Source organism: Pundamilia nyererei, unplaced genomic scaffold, assembly GCF_000239375.1.
Source record: "Pundamilia nyererei isolate P.nyererei 1_Seehausen unplaced genomic scaffold, PunNye1.0 scaffold00029, whole genome shotgun sequence".
NCBI classification, from domain to species: Eukaryota; Metazoa; Chordata; class Actinopteri; order Cichliformes; family Cichlidae; genus Pundamilia; species Pundamilia nyererei.
In genome coordinates, this window is record NW_005187430.1 from 3,000,000 (window position 1) to 3,022,975 (window position 22,976).

Below are 22,976 nucleotides of genomic sequence, written 5' to 3' on the forward strand. Positions count from 1 at the left end.
TTAACAAAATACAAAAGGAGAAGAAAAAACAAAACAAAATGAGTATTGCAGAGAAGCCATCTTCAAAGTAAGATACATTATTTACACTGAAAACAGAACGCTACGTCATTTTCCTTTTTCCAGGAGAGAGAAAAATAAAGGTGAAATAAATAAGACCAGAAATGCTTTTTCGTCCACATTCACAGCATGACAAATCATATTCAACTCATTAATGTCGACCCTGTGCGGTCAGAACAGACTGAGATATTAGTAGGTAATTCGGTGATTATTGCCAAAAGCCTTAATCTATACATTATAATATTCAATACATACTCTGTGTTTTGTTTAGAAAAAGGAGACATTTGGAAACTGCTACTTGGATGATTGTACAGCTTAAATACTTCTAGATATATATATATATATGTATACTTTAAACCCTTTTGTTCATAGCTTTAACTCATTGGCAACTTTGGAAGCAATGTTTTTGAAAGCGATGGATGAGCCGGATATCCTTTTGAACCTGACGCCATTGAGGGAGAGACGGGGAAGCTTGCAAACCTCCATCTCCCACTGCACCAGGTTTTCAGCTCGCCCGTCTCCATGGACGCAAAGAAGCAGGAAACTCTCTTGCTGTTCGTAGTCGCAGTTGTTGGCGTCGAGCACCTTGCGAATCTCCCGCATGATATCACAGGGCTCCATGGAGCTGGTGGTCCTCATACTCCAAGTGAATCTGAGGGAGCGGGGTTTACTGTCTTTATTTTCCCCTTTTTGATCCCCAGGTACATGGCGACTGTTGGGAGAAAGAGACACGGAGGAGAGGTTTTAGCCTCACACAGTGTTCCTCCTGCATTTTACAAAGCAGGATCTGTGAATATATTTGAAAGAAAAACATTTTATTTTGAAAAAATATGTTTTAAACAGGCAGAAGCAGCAGGAATTAGTTGGAATTAAATCATGTTTTACACAGCTCTGATGCATTTCCACATGAGATTTTCTAGCCCCAGTTTGTTTATTTTCATATGAGCGAAACAAGCAACATGAAAAAAAATCATTTAAGTCTCAGCATGAAGCTGAAAAGCAGTGAAACTGACAAAATGCAGTAAAAACTTAAGATTGCACTTTATTTAAAGAAGCAAACCTCAAAGGTTTAGATTTCTTTCTACACAACTTTTATCATCATTCTTTACTCACCATTTGTTTGCATTTTGAACTCAAATATTTCACATTTACTACATTTTGTCAGTGGTTTGATAGTGAGCAGCAAGTCTGAAAAACCCAGAAGACCGCTGCACTTTCTGCAAGCAACTTAAATCTGAGCCCACGTTTGACTCATTTCTTCAGGACCTACATCTCGTTGTTTTTATTATATTAGACACTTAGATTAGTCACACTTTACATTACTTCTAAATCTGGGATCCCATCTTTTTGCAGTTTTATATCCAGTGTGTTGACTTAATATTGAGTCAAGATGAGGCGCGCAAACTGTGACTGAAAGTCATTTATTTAGTTTTATAATCATATAAAAGATAACCAGTCTGGCATATTGGACAAATTAAGCCCCTACGATATTTATACACTACAGCAGTCAAATATTTTTGAGAGTATTAATTAAAAGACTCTAGTGGAACAGATTAAGCAATAAAGGACAGTAATCACTGGATGAAGCTGTGATTAAAAGATAAATATCCAACTTAATCTTGTAAATGATCTGTAATTCAAAGATATTAGGGTTAGTAATGTAAGTACTGGGTAACAATGAAAAGCAAAATTAACCTGTACGCATTAGAAATGGTTCTGTTCTAGTCCTCGTCTATATTTTGACCTGTTTTTGCTCCTCCCATCACTTCATTTTGAATTTAATTTTCATTTCTTATGTTCATTAGTTTCAAATTCATTTACATTGTAACCAATATGATCATTCAGAGGATTAAAACGTTTCTGGGTTTTTCCACATATAAATTTTTATTCTCTGGAAATTAACTTGTATGTAAACTGGAGCTAGACACATGGCGGCAGCCTTTGAGCTTCAGGAGTGACAAAATAAACAAGCATGCCATGCTAACAAAAGTAGCTCACAAATACAGTGCCATGCAAAAAAACAAACAAACAAAAAAACATTATGTCAAAAAACACTCAAAGACGAGGCTTTAAAGATGCAACAGTACATTCAAACGTCCCTGAAGGGAGTAAGCACAAAGTGGTTCCTATGCAGGGGGAAGGGGATTGAGCAAATTGGATGATGGTGCAGACGGAGACAAACTGAAGCCTACGTTCGGAAGGGAAGACCCACTGAACATGGGGGAGGTAACCTCACCTTGAGCCCTCAAGTCTCCCGTTTCTCTCAAACTCGGTGGAGACTCTGGGGCGTACAAGAAGATCAGACGGGGAGGAGGAGTCAGGGCGGGGGGAAAAAAGAAGAAACAAAAAAAAGATGTGGGTCTTGCATGACAATCATTTTTTTATCATTTCCAGTGAAAAATCATATTTAAAAATGAGAGAACGTGACGAATACTTGAACGACGACGAGAGCCACCACCAAAAAACAGAAAAAGAAATGGAAGCTTTGACTTCCATTGAAATCAACAAAGAGTCGTGAGAGAGAGAGAGGAGAATAAATAAAGAAATCAAACAAAGAAGTGATGACTGTTCATGTCCCAGACTGAAGCCAACAGGAGCACACACAAAGAAAAGCTTGACAGCGGTGTGTCGACGCAAAACAGCAGCAAAATAAGAGGAGATGCAGCCTGCAGGCCACATTCAGGTGAGGTAGGAAGTGAAGGCAGTGATGCAGCGCTACTTGACTGGACTTTATCGCCTCTCAAAAAGAAAAAGATTTTAATCTACATCTGAACAGCACACAGCTAAAATAATAAAAAAGCAGATCCTTCCACTAGCCTATAGGATGACAGGAGATAATAGGGGAGTAAAAAAATAAAAAATAAAAATTACAAGAAAGCTGATTATTGCTCTGCAAACACGTCCTTTGACGATGTATCGTACAGTAAATGTATATAAAATCCCAGTTTAAGCCTTTTAAATACACTGTTAGTGAACACGTGACCCATCATGATTCTTTCTATTTAACAATTTGACACGTGACATTTTAAAGACGTCTACTTGCATTTGGACTAATTATCAGAATTATTTGATGACTTTAAATATTACATTTAAAACAGCTTCTGAAATGCTTACCTTTCCTAATATTAACAGTAATTATTATTATTTTATTATTATTTTTTTAAAAGGCAACTGATGATTAAATCCTGATTTGAGCCGTGTGTGTGACGCACATGAAAACAGACACCGTTTAGAGAAAAGCTCCCTCCAACATGAAGCTCAGGCTCTACAAACCAAACCAAATGTTCACAGTTTGTCCCTGTGACCGAAGCTGCAGCACGTTCAGCCGCGCTGCAGAAGCGCGCTCGCTCTGATCGACAGAATCAAGCTCACCAACTATTTTTAAGTCACAAACGTGAGCCGTAGACAGGACTTTGTGTATATGTGCGGTTCTGTAATGGCTCTCCTACCAGCTGGAAGACAAGCTGACAAACTGGGCAGTGAGACGACATGCGGGACATTTTAAGGAAAGCACGATGAAATCTTCTGCATTAGTCAGAAGTAATTTGCCTTCCTTGTTTGTCCTCATACAAGTATTTCTACAGCAGGCATAATGAAGAAAATTCTTTACATAATGTGTTTCATGTGCAGTTTTTTCCCTCCATAAAGCAAAAATGACCTCTTTGGCTTACCGCTGGATTCATTCTGAATCCTTTACTGTTCCTGCGCATCTTATACACAGGAAAAATTAATTTCCTAGCCTCACTAGACTCGAGACAAAGACTCAAACAAAGACTCGAGATAAAGCAGGGGATTCCTTCCTACTAACCAGGTTGATTTCACAGGAAAATTTACTGGATTGCAATAAAAATTTAGACCTCCTGCAAGATCTTTCCCTCAAAGTCTTGACTGCCAGAAAAGACTTTTTTGGGAGGATGCTGAACAACTACAAACAAGAAAAAATGTCTGTACTGTAAGACAAGATTAGATTAAAAGCGAATAGTCAGTAATCTCCCCGTTTCTCAGACAGGATGGGTGTACTGTGTCAGGCTCCCAGCATGCATTGCAGCCTGCAGAACAGAAAACAGGACGGGGTTGTGGAGGAGGGACAGAGTCCAAACTCCTGACAGCTTGAGGGACTCGACAACAAGAAGACGAGCGAACAGACAGGACTGACAGCAGGTCCTGGGTCGGCCAGAGAGGCTGTGAAAAATCACAAGACCGAGGGGGGAGGGTGAGGCAAGGCGGGGTGAGGCAATGTAGGAAGGGAAGTCTGAAACTCAGACTTTAATCTCAGGAGAAATTGAGGGATGGAAACAGCCCCTTACTCTAGATCTTCATCTTCCTACAACTCTCTATATCTTCTGCTCCTGAATCTGAAAGAAAAAACGTGAATCTGAGGATGTGCCGGAAATCTCAGTGGACTCATGACAAGAAAAGAAAGAGAAGGAAAGAATATTTAAATGAATGGCATGAGGACAGGCTGAAAAGAAAAAAAAGAAAAGAAAGAAAAACATGGAAGATAATGAGAAGGAAGGAAAGAAGGAAAGGCTGAAAGAGACTGGAGGGCAGAAGACTTACTAAGGGTCTTTCCTCCCTGGGTAGAAGGGTTGGCAGGCCCTGTTTTGGCCGACTGCCGTTTGGCCGGGTCAATACTGACCCTAGGCAGAGAGGAAGAGCAGCAAGAGGTCAAGGTTAAAGGACACAAGAAGGTAAGGAAGACAAAAAACACACCGGGAGGAGAATGTGAGTGAACCTAAAATGTCCCGAGGACGAGGAAAATAAAGGAAACTCGTTAAGATCAGAGATGAGTTTTTAGCAGAAATGTACGGCGGCCCAAACCGGACAAAATGAAGTTAATGCCTATAAGACGAGTCAAAAATGGAACCAAGTAAATAAATAATATTGTTGGTTAAAATGGAGATTTTTTTTAAAAAAGTGTAGCTAAGACTTTTCATCTTCAGAGGAAATTGAACATAAGACAGTTTAATAACTCCGCTTTTTAGTTTATTTTTATGTCTGTTCTTTGTAGCATGAAAAAAAAATCATGCAATTGTTCCACATTTTCTGATTAATCCTTATTTAGATAATTAATATAATTGGACTTATTTTTAAGCTAGTAAACTTACTATTTTTGCTCTTTGTTGCGAACTTTTGCAATTGATATTTTCAGTTATTTTTACTTAACAGCAAGATCTTAAAATTGATGTCGCAGACCAAGATTGAAATAGTGACTGCACCAGGGTTCACAGGAAAATAAAGATAACTTTAAACTAAAAAGAAATTAAGCTCAACTCTTATTTGAATACTCCATTATATTCATTTAACCAACTACACAATTTATTACTGTATTCGGTTTTATTTTCGACTCATCTTATAGTCTTTTGCTCTATTTTGTCACAGTGAGTGCGCCACAGAAATGAGGACAAACACAAAAACCCTAGTGAGACGCCATGAGTGGGAATGCAGGATGGTGATGACACCTGAGCAGAACCGACAGGAGGCTCTGGATGACGATGATGCTGCCAAAGGAAGATGACAGTTTACAAATCAGCCACCAGAGGGAGCCATGGGCCTCAAGACAGCTCCCTGAGAAGGCCGCAAAGCTCCTCTGATCTTTTGATATGTACATCAATGACTGGTTCAGTTTGGCCACAGCTACCATGCTGTTTCACAAGATCCGTTTGAGGAATTCAGTGTTTAATAGCCTCCTCTCTTAAATCCCAACCCCTATTGGAATGGCTGATCCGACTACTTGGAACGTCCGCAGGAAACCATCAGCATGTCCAAACAAAATAAGGCCTCCTTTTATAAAGTGGGACATTAAGAAAAGTTAAGAAAATGTCTGAAGAGACCCATTTACACTATCGTGTCACCACACACCCATTTTAAAACAAAAAACACCTTGTCGTAGTGAAAAAGTCTTACACATTGTTTAGTATGGGCCCAAATGCTGGAAGACACTGAACGGAAAGCAACGAGGGGAGAATATTTCCAGCACCTGCGTCTAAAACAACTTTCTGAAGACACAAAAATACTTTGAGAATTAGTATTTTTGTGTCTTCAAACATTCTCTGCAGCTTTTGCTTGCCTGACAGATAACCGTCAGAAATGAAGTGCACTGAAAGCAAAACATGTTACAGAAGAAGTTCTCATTTTCTTCAGTAAAAACAACCTTGCTGATTTAAAAAAGAATCACAAAATTAGAAAATATTTAACAGAGCATTTTAAATACGGTCATTTCCATGTTAAGTTTAGGAACTGTGGAGTTTTTATGTTGATTTATAAGTTGAAATCCTAATCTGTGATTTGTATTAGTACTAGTGCTGTCAGCGTTAACCTCGTTAGAATGACGTTAACGTCATGCTGACAGCACTAATTAGTACATTACAAAAAATAAAATAAAAATAGCCAAAAATGGTCAGTAAATAAATGCTGTATTATATGCCTGTGTGATCCCCCCCTTTATTTTGTTCTTCTGACTTAAACTGAAGGTAAAAAACTAAAGCCCAGAAAACCTTCAAAGCGAAAATAAAGGGCAACGAGACAAAGGAAGGCTGAGCGACGTGCCCTTTAGAAGACCCTTTCTCTGAACATGATGTTTGTACCCACCAAGGGAATGAACCAAGTCTACAAAAAACATCAAAGTTGCATTTATAAATGTACTTAACGGCTTAGAAACAGATAAAAATATAAAAATATAATCCTTGGTGGTTTCTTACTGACACAACTGGGTCAAAGAAAGTAAGAAAATATATATTTTGGTGAATAATGCAGCAGCAGAATAACCTACGATGAGTTCAGTCATTAAAATCAAGAATCAATGGCAGCTGTAAGAAGCAACCTCATGCATGCAATGACGACTGATTAGTGGCAAGCTGCTTTGTTTTTGCTGTATGGGTAATTGACTGATTGTTCAAGGAGTCCGGTCTGCTTTCCCAATCAGCCTTTATCCACCCACACCAACCGTGGCCACCCCGAGCACATTTACACACAGAGACCAGGTAAAACCCAATCAAAGCAAAAGGAAGTCTGAATTTTTATTTAAATTGCAATGCATTCATCTTAAAGGAATAGTTTGCCATTATGATAAATTTCAATTAGAAAGATGAAATGATTGACAGCTCCCTTATGTACAATAGATATATACGTGTATTAAAAAGAAAAACCAACACATCTCAGACAACGCTGTCAACAAAAGCTAACTGATACAACCTACCACCAATACTCAGTTGCTAGTTTTTACTACACCTGGCTACAAAGTCTAATCGTCCCACAGTAAATCCTCCTGTCCTCGTGAAAGCTTAAAATTCAGAGCTTCTGATTCTTCTGTATATTCGTTCTGCAGGATGTTGATACAGCTTAAAAAGGTCCACAACATAGCTCCTCCAGAACAAACACCTCCATAAAACTGTTTATACACAAAACAGCACAGATAGCGTTGGGCGATCCAGTATCCAGGGCAGGACGGGGAGTTTAATTTCCACTTGAAAGTAGGGCTGCCACGATTTGTCGACTAGTCACGATTACGTCGACTATCAAAATCGTCGACGACTGATTTAATAGTCGACGTGTCGTTTGAAGCTTTGTAAGATCGCAAAAGACGCAGGAATAATAGCAGGATTTAAGAGTGTAATAACGGACTGAAACAGAAGATGGCAGCACAGCATGTACAAGGATGCCAGCTGCCGTTAAACCCCGAAGAAGAAGAAGCAGCTGTGTCCCAGAATTCATAGCGCGGCCCAGCTTAGTTTCCAACAATGGCGGTAGCTAGTTAGTTTTAATATTACTCTTATTATTCTTTCTGGGTCACAAAATAAACGTTTAACATATTTTCAGGCGAGAATGTAGCTGTGTAAACCTCAAATATCGGCTCAGTTTATCAGGACACCACATATTTTCAAAAGCGCTCCGACGTTTTCGGAGACGTCTGTTACCCACTAGCTCGATAGCTAGCCGGGGGCTAGGTCACTAGCGCCGTGAGAACACCGGACTCCCGGCAAATTGTTTTCAAACCCACCGCCGTCTTTCGCGACTCAGGTTAAATATATATGAGTCACTTAGATAAATTAAAAATGTTGTTGTTTGGCTTTTTTTTTTAGTATTTTATTTGTTCCTGAGTAAATCGGTTTGGCTGAGATTAAAGTGATAGTTTTTACACAAGCAGACAACTGATTATCAGAAGTGTGAGATGCTCGAGAATATACTCCGGTGTCCTGTTATATTTTAGATAGCAAGGAGTTTATTAAACTTTACCGAAACAATCTGCAAATTTCATTAAAATTGAATAAACTATCATCTTGTCTTTATTTTTAGTTAGCACCTTAAAAGCTTAAAGCTGTAAGCTAATGATAGTTATATAAGAGCAGATGGTGCAATAAGCTGTAGTTTTACGTCCAGTGGATGATGATCTGATTAGTCGACTAATCGCATAAATAATCGGTGACTAGTCGACTATCAAAATAATCGTTTGTGGCAGCCCTACTTGAAAGATTAAGACAAAAAGAAAGTGGGCTACACCTGCATCACAGCCTCCTTCGCATACAAAAGGTGACAGATTTAGTCTAATCATCTGACTGCACTTAATGACCATAAATGGGCGGATATCAGCCGAACAGCTAAAACAGTACTGAGACCTAATGTCTGCCCAGGTCTTTTTTGCTTCCCCTGCTTTAAGCCAACAGTTCTGCTGACTCATGTAAGCTGTTTGTATGTGTGTAAAATGAGTTTGGTTGTCTCCACATATGCACACTTATCTTAAACTCAAATTTAAAAAGACAAAAAAACCAAGAAGAGTCAAACCAGAGACAGAAACCCTCTTAATCTGAACAGGAACTTGTGCTCATGCACACAAATGACAAAACAAGCCCACGTCCTAAGTGTAATTTACAATAGTGAAACATAATGAGACAACAGTGAGTCTGGTTACATTTAAAATGAATCTAGTAATCAGGAAGTGAAATATCACCGCCATCACTGACCTATGAGATCATCATCCATCTCCACCATCTAAAAGTATAACCTTCATGAAGGGAGGACTGCACGCACAAGTCCTCTAATACATAACACATAAAACCAAACTATTCCTTTAAGGACAATCTTACCTAGACATTAAACTATGTTACTGTGGGTTACTTAGAGTCATGTCAGTAGACCTAATATGTGAGAACAGAAATCTGTCACGTTAATCTGATTGTAAGCAGTGTGTGTAAATGCACCCAGAGAGCGTTACTGTTCTGCTAAGCAATGTGTTAGTTCAGTGCCAGCAGCCCCACACGTCTAAAGAGTTTCAGAGGAAGTTGTTCTGTGAGACTGTTGTCATTGTTTTGGTACAGAGTGAAAGGCAGTACAAGAGTCCTACCTTTTGGTAAACCTGAATGACATGTTTCTACAACAGAATCAGACAAAGAAACAGTGAAAATGGTGAAAGAGAAGTGAAGGAAAGGGGAGGGGGAGATCGAATGAGTGAACAAAAATGGGGTGATTGGAATCATTAACAGTGAAAGGTAAAGATTCATTTGTAATTTTTTTTGATTCAGTATTAAATGATTTCAATTCCTCATTTTAGGTCAGTCATTGCAGGTGGGATGTCACTGGCTTGGCTGCTGCTTTCAGTGCCTGAACTCGAGACTCTCACTGTGACAATATTAACCGCAATAAGAAGTGCACAAGAATCTGATGTCGAGATTTCAGGGAGGCCTGAAAATGCAATTTAAAGAAAAGCTATACAAGACTAACCTCGATTCAAAATGTATGCTTTCACTTTGTTTTGTTTTTATTGGACTATATCAAACTACAAGTATAATAGTAACACGTACAGCAGACATACAGCCCTAAAGCACGCGTAGTGCAGGAAATGATTACCGTATAAAAACATTACCACCCAAGATCTTTAAAGAATCATGGAAGTGAAATGATCTAAAATGGTCTGCTGTGTTTAATGTCTGAATAAAATGTTTGAATATCCAATCACAGTTTCTGGCAGCAACCAGGCAGCGACACACAACAAATGTAGACTTGAGCATAAATCACATTGTACAGGACAGTGAAGTGTTCCTCCAGCATGTAATTATTTATCTTAACTCTACATGGCACTGTGCTGATTGGCTTCAAATCTGAACAGAGTCACAGTAGATTATACGGCACAGAGCAGCGCTGGAGTCTTTCCTCTTTAAAAACATTAAAGCTTGAATATAATCACTTAAAAAAAATATTGCTTTAGAACAAATTAAACCTTTAAACTGACTGAGCAGAAAGGAGCTAAACATCAACCCGTCACACTTCTCTACAAAATGTGCCGCGACGCTTTTCCTCGCCTACCTGCGGGTGAGTTTAGAGGTGAGTTTGGAGAAAAGGTTGCTGGTTCCACGGCTCCGGGTCTGAGACAGAGGCGTGGCATCGTGGGAGAGAGTAGGGGAGGCCGGCGGCCCGTTGTACGTGGCCGTGCGGCGGTCTCTCAGCTGGCCACCGTGGAAGGTGCTGCGGCTGGCTGTGCCTCGGGGGAAGCGGAGACGGTCGGGCGTAGTGGTGTTGGCGACGCTGTGGGTGGACGCCACCGGGTTCCTCTGACTGCCGGGAGACACGGCAACGTTGCTGAAGTGGACGGAGGGGGAAGTTACAATTAAAGCAGGTTTTACACCGTTTTTCCAGAGCAGACGTGTACTTCAACACACTGAACATTTCCACGTATTTGTGCAGGCAGAGTGTGATGGAGCCAGATTATACACAGTCACAGAAGCTGTGACTGTGCAACATACTCGAGTACACTTCTGCAATGGAAAAATGTTTGTGCAGAGTCACTGCACGTGCCTCTGCATTCCTAAAATGTGTGGTCTGGTTATTCTACATGGACTTCTAAAACTGCCATGGGTTTCAAATACTGCAGGTTAGACATCAGCAGGGTAGGAAATTAAAATCACAACAGGACAAAGCCGCACATCAGCTGGTGGATTTAGACGCAACAGCCAGTCTGTGAATAACTAATTTGCAATACATTTTTTTTAAATTACAGCGAATGTTTTAGTCTTGCGACCACTGGCCTCACACAGCTGACCAACCACAAGCAGAAGCTGCATGTAGCACAGAGTAAGATCATCATTCCCTATAAACTGCTGAGCAGTTGTAGCCATAACTAACAGATTAGAACAGAGATGTCAAACGTCCGTTACCTTAGGGGACACATACAGCCCACTTTGATCTTAAGTGGGCCGGACCAATGAAACTCCCCTTTCTGTCAGTCTAAAGAAGTGCACATTTAATCTCTGAGGTATCTCAAGAAGAAGAAGTGCAATTTCAACAGCACATCTCAGTTTTACTAAGTGATAAAGAAATGTTGCTCTATTTAATGAAAGAAATCTTAGTTTATCTATTACGTTGGTGTATTATGGATGGCTGTGGGAGGTTTTCATCAGTAAGACAAGCTGTGAAAGTTATGAAAATACAGTTAAAAGTCTAAAACGTATGTCCTCCTTCACATTTACCAAAGACCGCCAGTGGGCCAGATTGGCATCTTTGCTGGGCCATTTCTAGCCCCTGGGCCTTATGTTTGAGACCCCTTGATCAGAGCATAAGTGTTTATTTAAACTGAATCCATAAAGCAGTGTCTGGTAGTACCAACAAGAGGCAGATTTATGATAGAGAGATTATCAGTAAACAAATACAGCTGGAAGATTAATTTTATGCATTTCATACCCACAGATGTGCAAGCATTTTGTGCAAACTGAGCTCCAGCACAGATCTGGTCTAAGAACCCAGTTTTAGTGCCTCCCTTTGGATTAAACGACTAATGCGCCACAAGGACTTCTGTCCTCATGTGTCTGTGAGTCATTTGAAGATTCTTCAAAGCAGAAAAATAGCAGGAGAAATCTTTATAAGATCATTACATTGTTTGAGACCAAACTGAAGAGTTGGGACTTTCTGGGAGCAGAAACAAAATTAGGTTAACCTATTAAAATGGCGGCAGGGCAAGGAAAATAGTATAAGTGAGGTCACATGACCAAAACATCTTTATGATAATATTTAAGGCCAGTGTGTGAGATTTATTGCATTAAATTCGGAGCAATTTTAGAACAGGAAACGTATATAAAGCAGCTGGAACCAAAATTCACCAGCAATGAGCTGTTAATTTCACACCCCAGATGTCAAGCTGTTGATATGTACAATGAAACAGTGAGTTGTGAGCCTGATCACTTAAGAGTCTAAACAGAAACAGACGAGGGTCTGAGGAAGCTGGGACAGCAGGGGAGCCGTGCGCAGTGGGGGCTTTTCCATCATTTCGGAGACCAACAGGTGCAGGACCCAGACAGAGAAAATCAGGGGTCAAAGTTCACAGCAGAGGATGGAGGAGAGATCAGGAGCAGAGCTGTGTGAGTGCGTTACTGCAATGTCGCAAGGAGGGGGGGGGGGCCCAAGCGGTCCTCTGGTTTATGGCTGGCAGAGGGATGATGGAAACATGGAAAAATATTATCACACACTGAGTTTAACCTATCGCTCGATTTCAGTGTGTAGATGCATATTTTTCTCCACTTCTCCTCTGGTTTGATCAGCGTCTGAAATAAACACTCAGAAATTTATCTGTCTAACTGACCTGCTTGGTCTCCCTGCTTCATTTAACATCTGGATTTTGGACAGTTTTGTGGAAATTAAATCTGGAAAAAAAAAGTCTTTATTTAGCCACCCCCTGAAAAAGAAGGTGGCTAGTCCTAGTCTATGTGTCTGACTTTATAGCAGTGCAGTTACATTTCAGATTGACTACAAGCACCTTGACTAAGCCTCATTTTTAAGTCTGTTTATGTTGTGGAAAACTAATGATTCTTTTGATTCAGTAACACTAGCATACAGATAATACGTACTGAGGTGTTTTGCAGATCCGAGTATACAAATGCTTCTTCTTCCTATCAACACCACCTCAGCAGTGTTACCAAACATCAGGTAAACCAAACAGTAGCACTAAGGCTCGTGTTTATATCTAAAAAGGTCTTCATTCTGACCATGAATCAGCACGTTAGACCAGCTAGACTTTGGTAGAGTAACAATAAAAAGAAGGAGGACATATTTTATTGAGGTATACCAGTCATTAGAGCAATTCATTTTACCTGCTCCTGCTGATGAGCATACATTTCAGACTCTGGCACCAAAAACCACTTTGCTTACTGTTTGTTGCAGGAAATGGTGTCCATGGTTTAGTTGTAGGGTTACAGAGTGTGAAGCTGGCTGGATGTGTGGGTTAGCAAGGGGCCAAACAGGGGCTGAGACATGAGAGGAGACAGACAGGGGGGTTTGGAGACCCTGTCGTCTTACTTGGGCGAGCAGTAGTCCAGAGCGTAGTAGGAGTGGGGCAGTGTGGCCCAGCCTGCCTGGCAAGCGTACAAAGGGCCGACAGTTTGATACCTCAGCCGCACCGAACTGGACGAGGCACCGAATGCAGCGGCTGCAAAGGCAGACGGGGGGCTAGTGGCACAAGCCATCTCAGTCATGCTGGTCATGCCGTAACGGGGGGGGGGGACAAAAAACAAAAACCCCACCCCGAATCACAAACACACAGGCAGAAATGGAAGATAAGTTGATGAGAAAAGGGGAAGTAAACAGAAAGAAAGGAGTAGAAAAATCGGGGACTGAGACAAAGGAAATCTTTTCTAGGGATCCATGTAGGTCCTTTTTCCCCTCTATTAACAAGAAAAAGGGGTTTAAATAACTTCGACCAGTGTGAGTTTGAAATACCATACAAATATACATTTTCACACAGGTTAAGTAGAAGAGTCTCTAAAACAGTATTTATCTAAATCTAAAGAACTACATACAGACTTCAGGACCCACAACAATGATCTCACTAACAACAGTTTACTGACAAGTGGGAAAACTCAAATTCTGCTCCCTGTACCGATTAAGATTTACAATCATCCTCCTCTCACCTGTTCTCTTTCCCGTTAGGAATGACGGAGAGGCGGTCTGTGTTGTTTCTGTCACTGCAGACATACGTGTTCCTCCTGGTCATACCCGCAGATGCAGTGTTATTCTGCAAACAGACAAATGCATTGCTTCAGTGGATGACCTTTTCTTTTAATGAAAGGCTCAAAGAAACATGTGTTACAGCAATTAAAGCACAGTGCACTTAAATTCAGTCTATCATGCTGCCAATCTCACCAAATTCGAATGAGTTTTGTTTAAACTTGGAAACAATGCGGCAGACTTTAGAAGTAAAACTTGTTTCCTTTGTACTGTACTGATATGTCCCTCGTGTCTTTGATCTCTTAAACATTTGCATTACTCGATTGTATATTAGAAGTAGTACTCGTCTGTCACATTTTGTATCGCCACAGAGGCTCACTGTGGTCGATGTGGACAGGTGGATTAATCTGAAGTGACTCACACAGAGACTGCCACGTCATGGTTTGGTGGCTTTAAAGTGATAGAGAGCAGCTTAAAAACATTTCCTAATCTCCAGACCATGAGACTGAATCACATTGTTAAACAATACTCGGGCATTGTTCGTTGTGTAAATCTGGACAACTACATCGACACACAAAACCAGAGCTCAGCAGTCGATTGCTCACTTCTTTGATCTTTTGTTTTTTTCCTTACAAGGTGGGATCACATGTGATGTCACCTGTTAGAGGAAGCTTTACCCATTTATGCATCATTTTCTCACAGATGCATCTGAACACAATAAAGTCTTTACACCATTATTTCCCCTTAAATGCAGTGGACTTCCCCAACGCCAGGAAGTACACACTGATGTGTAAAATTGGAATTTCCTTTTAAGTAACCATGACAGCCACTGTCACTAAACACACTCATTTAGCTTATCCCCCCCCAAAACTCTCATACAAAAACAGAGCAAACAATTAAGTTAAACTTTTAAGCCAACTGCTGAAACACTCACGCTCGGGGCCGTGGTGGCTCCTTTCCTGCGGTCAGGAATGTCAGCCTTGTTGGGGTTGTTGGCGTTGCCCAGCAGAGGGCTGGAGGGTGGTGCCCCGCGGGTTCCTGGGATGCTCGGTTTACGGAGCTGGACTCCACCTTCCTCTTTCACGCTGTTCTCAGCAGTAGTTGTCTGACTCCTCTTTGGATGAGCCATCCCTGGAGGGAGGTTCTGACCAACTATAGAAAGAGAAAGTATAATTATCAGAGTAACGTTTGCGGGATGACTCAAGAATACGTCTACCTCTGTCAGCAAATACAATTTTTAAAGAAGTTCTACCTAACCTACATTTTGGAAAAAAAAGAAAAGAAAAATGACCCAGACTTAGTCAAACATAATTATAGTTACAATTTACAATATAATCATCATCACATTAATGTTTGTTTTTCTTTTAATCCATGGTGGCCTTGAATCAGGTTTCACCATTTACTAAATGAATAAAGTCGTCTTCTTAAATTCCCAAAATATCAGAAACAAGGCTGAAAATGCCACAGTAGTTTTTGAAATCACAGTTAACGATGTTTGAATGTTGGGTTTCTGCTGGAGTATAAAAAGGTTCTCAGCGTTGCCACTTAAGCTGCAGACCTCACAGACAGGAAGCATCGCAAACTGAGGTTACTGACAAAGCATTATATCACAGTGGACAACACAGAGCTGTGCAAACAAAGGAAAGGCTAAAGTGCCTCTACCATGTGACAGGTTTCGATTTGGCTTCTTTTATCAGCTGAAAACAAGCAACTGACAGAAAAGTACTTTTATTATTAGAGGTGACGTACAGCAGAGTTTCAAGTCTGTTCCTTTTCACGTGACATTGAAAAGGAAAGCTAGGACCACGACACTGTGTTTCACACAATGAAGAAAACAACACAGTGTGCACTGCTCACCTTGCTCGCTGTAACGTCTCTGTTTGTGGTTGGAGGAGACGCTCCTCTGGACTTTGAGGTGGGAGGGCGACTGGCCGTTGAGCTCACTGCTTGGCCTCGGTTTGGCCAGAGACAAGTTGCTGCTGGAGGCCGAGTCGCCGGGCTCCAGCTGAGAGACAAAGGACACATACAGAACATACAAAAACCCTCAGTTTCTACAGTTTTACTACAGTGAATGTGATTTATGAGTCAAGACAGACCAAAAATCTAGGGCACATGATACGCGATCAAAAGAATTTTTGTGTACAAAGGATCATTTTAAAACTATTATTTCTGATGAGTGAGAAAGCTGTCATTTGTGAGCTTAGAGCTTCAGATGGCGACTTCAGACCCACTTTGTTTCAATTCCTGCACCTTTATTTATATCAGAACCAAGCCCTCATGGACAGTAAGGGGACTTACATGACTGCTTAATTAGCCGTCTGAAAAAAAATGCCCCAAATGCCAAATCTTTGACAACGAACCATTTCACATGATCAAATTTAAAACCATTAGGCTTAACAAACGGAAAAAAGCCCCCAAATGCTTCAAATCAATTATTTTAATGCACTTTAATATGTGGCGAGAGTCTGCAAACAAGGTAGAAGTCTATAAATAGCCGAGTCACACACTGGTTTACGAACCACTGATAGCTGAACGACTGAAGAACTAAGACGTTTGTTATGTTTGTACCTCAGAGGCCTTCCTGCCCAAGAGCAGGTAGGTGGCTGTGATCTCATCATACTTCATCTTGGCCAGAGACTCCTGGATTTCCTCCAAGTTGTAGCCCATCCCGACCATCACGTCTGCACAAGCAAAAATGATCAAAGGCTCAATTTAATAACCACGTTTCACGACACCACTGAAACTAAAAGGGACACTGTAGATACCTGCGATCATTGACGGTTCATTGGGGTCTACATTCACCACAAAGTGAGTGAGTGAGTGCTTAATTTTAGACCCTTTCACAGTGATCTCTGGCGATTACAGCACAAAACCAAAACATGACTATTTCTTTTAAAAAACTTGTTTTAAAGTTATGTGGTTATCAACTTTATGTCAAATCTATGTTATTAAACTGACTTCTCTTAATGTGATTTTGCACATTCAAGAATTGTGTGTGTTTATTCTGGTGACTGAGCCGTGCAGGTTTATGATCCCGTGATATGCGGTGGCGCTACAGCAGATATCACGGGATCGACTACATTACACTAGAAGTTTGTAATGTAGTCAAGCTAGACACGCAATGTCAGAAGCTTCAGGCAGTGAAGTTCAGCTAATCGACTTCCTGCCTTTCTGGTTCACCTTTGAAGCAAAGCAATGCTGACTGGAAAGGGTTTGGAGTGTGAGGACAACATTTTTTTCTGAAAGTCTAATCCGAAAGTTAAACTCAGACTACTTTTAAATTCCAAATCACAGCTGTAGTTGGGTTCAGAGCAGTCAGGTATGTAATCTGCTGTGTTTCATCGGAACAAATAGACACCTAACAAGTTTTTAATGAATGTCCACACATCAAAGCTGCGTGAAAAACGAGAAAAAGAGTCCCAACAAAGGAGAGATCATCATCCATCTCTGTGATTTGTGGGTGTAGTTTGATCTAGTCTTAAGCCAAACTTGAATCTGTTTCTAACCCTTACCTACCCTTTCAATGTTGGTCAAGCAGCAAAGACACAAGAGAATTGTCTCCACTCGCAATGTATGAAACTCAAATTTGTCCCCAGGAGACAGATTTACAGAGAAAGACATGCACAGCTTTGACATTAAGCTTCCTCATTGTCCAGGTCACATGTGTGGCAGCACACCAGGTAAAGCTGTACAGATCCAACATGATTTGTAAATATATTTGTGCATGTTTTGTTCATTTTAAAAAAAGGTACATGAATCTCTGCACACTTACACCGTGTAAGGAGTAAAAAGCAAATACCTGCAATGTAATTCATTAAATTGTAGTAGGAACACTTGGTTTTTCACTATAGCACTCATTTGTAAAGAAAAGGAAAAAAATGCAGCAATGTCGTCTGAAGTAATGGAAATATGACTTTGTTACGCCACCATGCATCACATGAAGGCTTTTTACACGCTGTGCAGTCTATAAATTTTTGAAAACGCTCTTCTATCTGAGACACGTTGGAGAGCTTTTTTATGCAGATTCCATCTTCAGAGATGGAGCGTCTGGTCTCCAAGGAAAGGTGTAGAAATGAGTCACCGGCTTCACAGTGACCTGTGATGGGCTCTGACTTCCTGCCAGTAACCGTTCTGTCAGTGCAGGCTGTTTGTGTCCGACAGGAGACCGTTTTTTAAAATCACACTCTTTTTAGTGCAGATGATGTGCTGCCGTAGCCAAAAATGTATTTCTCAACCACAAACTCAGCTGCCAGACTTGACAACAAGAGAGAGGTGTGACCGCTTCATCATCATTTCAGACTCTTTACACGGCATCCTCAGGGGTTTATGAATTGATTTTAAAATGTTACCTATTACTACTAAATCTTTTCATGGCTTCTCTTTCTACTACACTTCTAAAGGCTTAAAATGTACAATTTTCAGCACCACTCGAGGGTTTCTTTGTGCTTTAATGATTTTAGTTTTTGAAACAAAAAGCTCAGCACAATAATTTTAAAATATCTTCGTTCCTTTGTTAATAGCTAAGTATCTACTTCACCTGGGCACGAACACTTTGAGTCTAACACCAGGTTTCATGCGTGGGAAGAGAGAAAGCGAGCGAAAAACGAGCTGCGCCTCTGTAACCAGGCAGAACCACTGATCTGCCATCTTTTCCCGTCCTTTGTTGGATCAAGCTCATCTTTCTCACTTTCACACTCCTGCGTCCCAACACTTGTGTTTCCCTCTCTGATTCTCGGCTCATTAGATGGTTTATGGCTGCAATCTTTGACAAAATGCTCATAGCTGAAAGAAGAAAGGACATTTTAACACTTATCTGGTAACACTCTACCTAAGAAGAAAAAAGGATTACTTTCTAGGCTTGAATTATGTAACATTACTGGCTTTATTCATCTGTTAACGCTACTTTTTTAGTCATTCTGACATAGGCTACACAGGTTAGGTCAGTTATGTAAAAGTTCTGTGTGGCTATATTCAGATACACCAGGACCTTTAAAGGAATAAGAGCGCCTTGGTTGCCTCCTGATATTTAGCTATGAGCTGATCACGCTGTCAGTGATAGATTGTGCTTTTCCTTTTTTTCCCTAAATAATTCCCACTGAGCTCATTGCTTTTCACAGTTAATCAACACGGTATACTACAAGCACAGAAAATTAATCTAGAGAGGCATGTAATTCTTATGTGCTCAGGTTTAAAGCCACATATGCATTCATTCATCTATGCAGCTGGCATGAATCAAAACTAAAAATATCAAGACTCATGTCACTGTGGAAGAAGGAGAACGTCCTCCAGGTCTACTACTTCCTTACACGCATCACATAAAATCAGACATTTAAAAACTAAATGGTGAAAAATGTTTATCCAATAGTCCACCCATCCCCTACCCCAATAAATAAATATATCAGTTATAAAGTCAATAATGTAACAGGCATTTGAGGATTTGGGGCCTTCAAGGTTGAGGATTTCCTTTAAATTGATCAGCTAATAGTTTCACCTTTAAGCTGGCCTGTTCACAGTGTTTCCTGGTGTTAAGAAAATAAATTCTCTCTCTATTGGCCCTTGTGCTGCTGAAGCCTTTAGAAAAATTAGATGTCATCCACACTGAAAATTCGAAGCCTTTTCCTGTGTAAGACAGCATCTGCTCCACAATGCATTGTTTTCATTCAGTAATAATTTTAGGTAAACTTTTGCAGGCATTGTTTAGAATCCAGAGACTAGTCGGCAACTTCAAGACCTCATTCTCGCCCCTCCTCCATCTTTCTTTTTTCCGTTTTCCTGGGTGATGGGGAGTTCGCACCGACACATGTGCACCAACGGCCGACCCCAGCTGCAGTTATGCAAGAGCTTTCATCCAGGGCATGATGGGGAGGCTTCTCTGGTTCTCTTCTCTGCATGCAGCAGCGCTCCTCGAATTTATTTATTCATCGTCACGTTTCATCTTTTTTCCTCTTCAAGCTCTTCAGCACTGAAATAATGAGACTGCCTCTGCACTGTGGAGCCGTAACCCCACTAACGTTCGACATATCACGTCTTCTCACTACTGACGAAAATTACCGACTGAGCTTTTACAGTAATAATGGAGAAGGAGGGGGTGTGCACTTTTTTCTTTTGATTATAGAACAGTGTATATGACAGGCCTGAAAGTCAGAAAACTGACTTAAAAAGAACTTCAATGATGAAGCAATCCATCCTTCAAAAGGGGAAAACAAACAAGCAAAAAAGCAGTTACGATATTAATAGTAACATCAGCCTTACCTATTCTCTTCTGATCTGTGATGTCCAGCTCTGGTTCAGTGTAAGGTTTGAGCTCGTCATCATCAAATCCTGCATTGATCCATCGATCCTTCATAATTTGCTGTAAAAATAAAGACAGACAATTAGAACAGATGTGGCTACACATACGTAAGAGAAACAAACAAAAAACAAACGCCGACGGCACACATGCATACCACCGAATAAAAAAGGGCAATTTCCTTTTTCCCAACAAAAAAAGTTAAAAGGGTTTGGAAGCAAAAAAAGCAAACCTGAATAAACTGTGAGAAACTAACAGTTTGAAACGTTTGAGAGTGCTCAATCCTCCAGGTAAGGAAATCCCAAGAAAGGTGATCTATTCATCTGGACACCTTTTCAATGGGAGAAACTGGCGAACAATGGGCTGTGAGGCCACAGTCCATTGTTATTCAGTGGTGCTAGTTTCAGTCATTATGCAAACGTACTGTTTATAAGGTTGGAGAAACCTGCAGTCAGCTGAGACTGAGGAAGTCACTCCCACTGAAATTGCTAAGTAGTTCTATGATACTAGAACTATAACCTTTGTCTCAGCTTTAAAAAAAAAAGTGAATCAAATCAACATATATTGGGGCACCACAGCTCATGAGGTTAAACCTTTAGTAGCTCTTAAGGTGCATCTTCAAATATTATCTGGTGTTATCAGAAAAGGCTTAGTCCAACATAACTGGTGTGGACAGATGTTACAGTTTAACAATATTGAAATGAAATTTTAGTTCAAGTCTAAACTTGACAGATTTATATTTCTAACAATGCATTTAACATCCACTGTAATAACAGATCAAACAGTAAGTCGAGTGCGTGAGGCATTCCACTCAGGTTTGATTACAATTCAGTCCTTTCCCAGAAACACTACACATTGAACTGTGCTCCATCACATTTGCTTGCACCCTTATTTTATTTCGCTAATCAATCATCAGCTGATCAATTGGTCCCTGGGGTTTTACTGAGGACAGAGCCAAACTAATTATCACGCTCTGCTGTGGCTGCCATAATCCAGGTCAATCGTGTGGCATCAAACGCCAACAGATGTGACCCCGACATTCGAGCCAGCACTATTTATTTTAACTCACACACTGTCTGCTCTAAAGAATTCAGCAAAATGCAATCAAGCCATTTCCTTGAAATGAAAGGCGAAAATCAGCTTTGAGATTAAATAGCAAGTTCAGAGCTTACGTGCCAAAAATAACTGTGAAAAGAACGATTTTTCTTTGTGTGAATGATTTACTGCGGAGTGTGAACAGCTAAAAGATGATCATTCACACATTGATCTGTGGAACAATTCTCTGTCCTCTCTTCCTCTTACATTTAACACTTGGATTATTCCAACCACCGCAGATGTTCTGACGGAAATAAAAAGTCCAGGTATTTCTGCCATTTTCTGTCAATCAACTTTGGAAAACTGATTTATTTTTGTCCAGTAATATTTAACTTAGTATGTGGACTCTGAGGACACATAATGACCTTTAATGCTTTTGGTTAAGAGGTCAAAATTTCGTTTGGCTCATCAGAGAACATGCTGAAGTATGATCGTACAACACCGCTGTTCGTTATCCTCCTACTTCTGCTGGAACTTTGAAATGTACTACAGACACATTTCTACTTACACATGAATGTTTTTTTTAACATGTTTGCATTTACAGTTTTGTAGCTTTTGCTGCTCATCTATTATTTAATACTGTGACAAAAAGCACAAATGTTTCCTTAACAATAACTGGAGGATTTCTTGGACCCCAAATATTTGATCAGACAACATTATATGCTGCTCAAAAGGCAATGCACAATTACAAAAACAATGTAATGAAACTCATTTACAGTCAAACGGGCAATTTCATATTATATTTTGCTAACAGAAGAGTTTTGAACTCCTATTATGTTCACTTTAGAATCATGTGCCGATTAAAAGCCAAAGATATTTCACATGTCATCTATTAACCAGCTAATCCTCACATCCATGATGCTCGATGGATTTTAGGCATGAGCACATTTCTGGACACCAGATTTACTGATAACAGATGGATTGTTTTCAGCAATGTTCCTGTTAAGTTAAAGCAAAATGAAATGTACTCGTGAGGACTGTGTGCTGTTTCTACTCAAAGCGAACTGAAGTGTTCGCTAGCACACTGCACGTTTTGATCTTGCTTAAACCGGGAGATAAATAAAATGCATTAAAAACGCAGCTGTACTTTGTGCTCATAATGACGCAGACTTAAATAAGTAGGTTATATGCACCCTCTTGAAAACTGATGTATACTCGAGGCACAAATGAAGGCAGAGAAGTGATCACAGAAGACAATTTTGGCACAAACACAAAAACGTCGATGCATTATTCATGGTTACAACATCATAAAAGGAGGAGTAGAGTGTGGGCCGGGCACACACGCACAAAACAGGACGCCGTCGGCGTCAGAGGAGATGATGCAGTGGGGAGATGCAGGGACTGAGAGGAGGGGTTTGAGGATGGATGGCATTCTCCAATGGTGCAGACGTGCTCTGGGAGTGCGTTAAGAACTAAGAGGTATATTTACATTTTCTGCGTCCTCCCTCACCTCGAGAGTACCCCGCTTGGCCGGGTTGAGCACCAGGAAGCGTTTGAGGAGGTTCTCGCAGTCTGTGGACATGTAGAAAGGGATGCGGTACTTCCCTCTGAGCACACGCTCCCGCAGCTCCTGCAGAGAAGGATGAACGGACTGATCTCAGATCATTGC

The 22,976-nt window shown here is 40.5% G+C and overlaps 1 protein-coding gene across 17 annotated transcripts in view; it reads right to left on the reverse strand.

Moving 5' to 3' along the window:
- Nucleotides 1–20: 20 nt before the first annotated feature.
- The window catches only part of mark3a (MAP/microtubule affinity-regulating kinase 3a), a 47,565-nt gene continuing 24,609 nt past the window's right edge, over nucleotides 21–22,976 (reverse strand). Inside the window, exons 9-20 of one of the 17 annotated variants that reach the window (XM_013909695.1) lie at nucleotides 22,797–22,937; nucleotides 20,236–20,335; nucleotides 16,552–16,664; nucleotides 15,841–15,988; nucleotides 14,918–15,135; nucleotides 13,947–14,050; nucleotides 13,336–13,512; nucleotides 10,357–10,629; nucleotides 9,398–9,424; nucleotides 4,618–4,697; nucleotides 2,294–2,338; nucleotides 631–769 (exon numbers count right to left, since the gene is read on the reverse strand). In XM_013909695.1, coding sequence (XP_013765149.1) covers nucleotides 693–769; nucleotides 2,294–2,338; nucleotides 4,618–4,697; nucleotides 9,398–9,424; nucleotides 10,357–10,629; nucleotides 13,336–13,512; nucleotides 13,947–14,050; nucleotides 14,918–15,135; nucleotides 15,841–15,988; nucleotides 16,552–16,664; nucleotides 20,236–20,335; nucleotides 22,797–22,937 — 1,503 coding nt within the window. In that variant the 3' untranslated portion in view covers nucleotides 631–692. Of the gene's footprint in view, nucleotides 770–2,293; nucleotides 2,339–4,364; nucleotides 4,413–4,617; nucleotides 4,698–9,397; nucleotides 9,425–10,356; nucleotides 10,630–13,335; nucleotides 13,513–13,946; nucleotides 14,051–14,917; nucleotides 15,136–15,840; nucleotides 15,989–16,551; nucleotides 16,665–20,235; nucleotides 20,336–22,796; nucleotides 22,938–22,976 lie in introns of those variants that run through there. The other 16 variants (XM_013909700.1, XM_005728607.1, XM_013909690.1 and 13 more) reach the window with 16 other exon arrangements.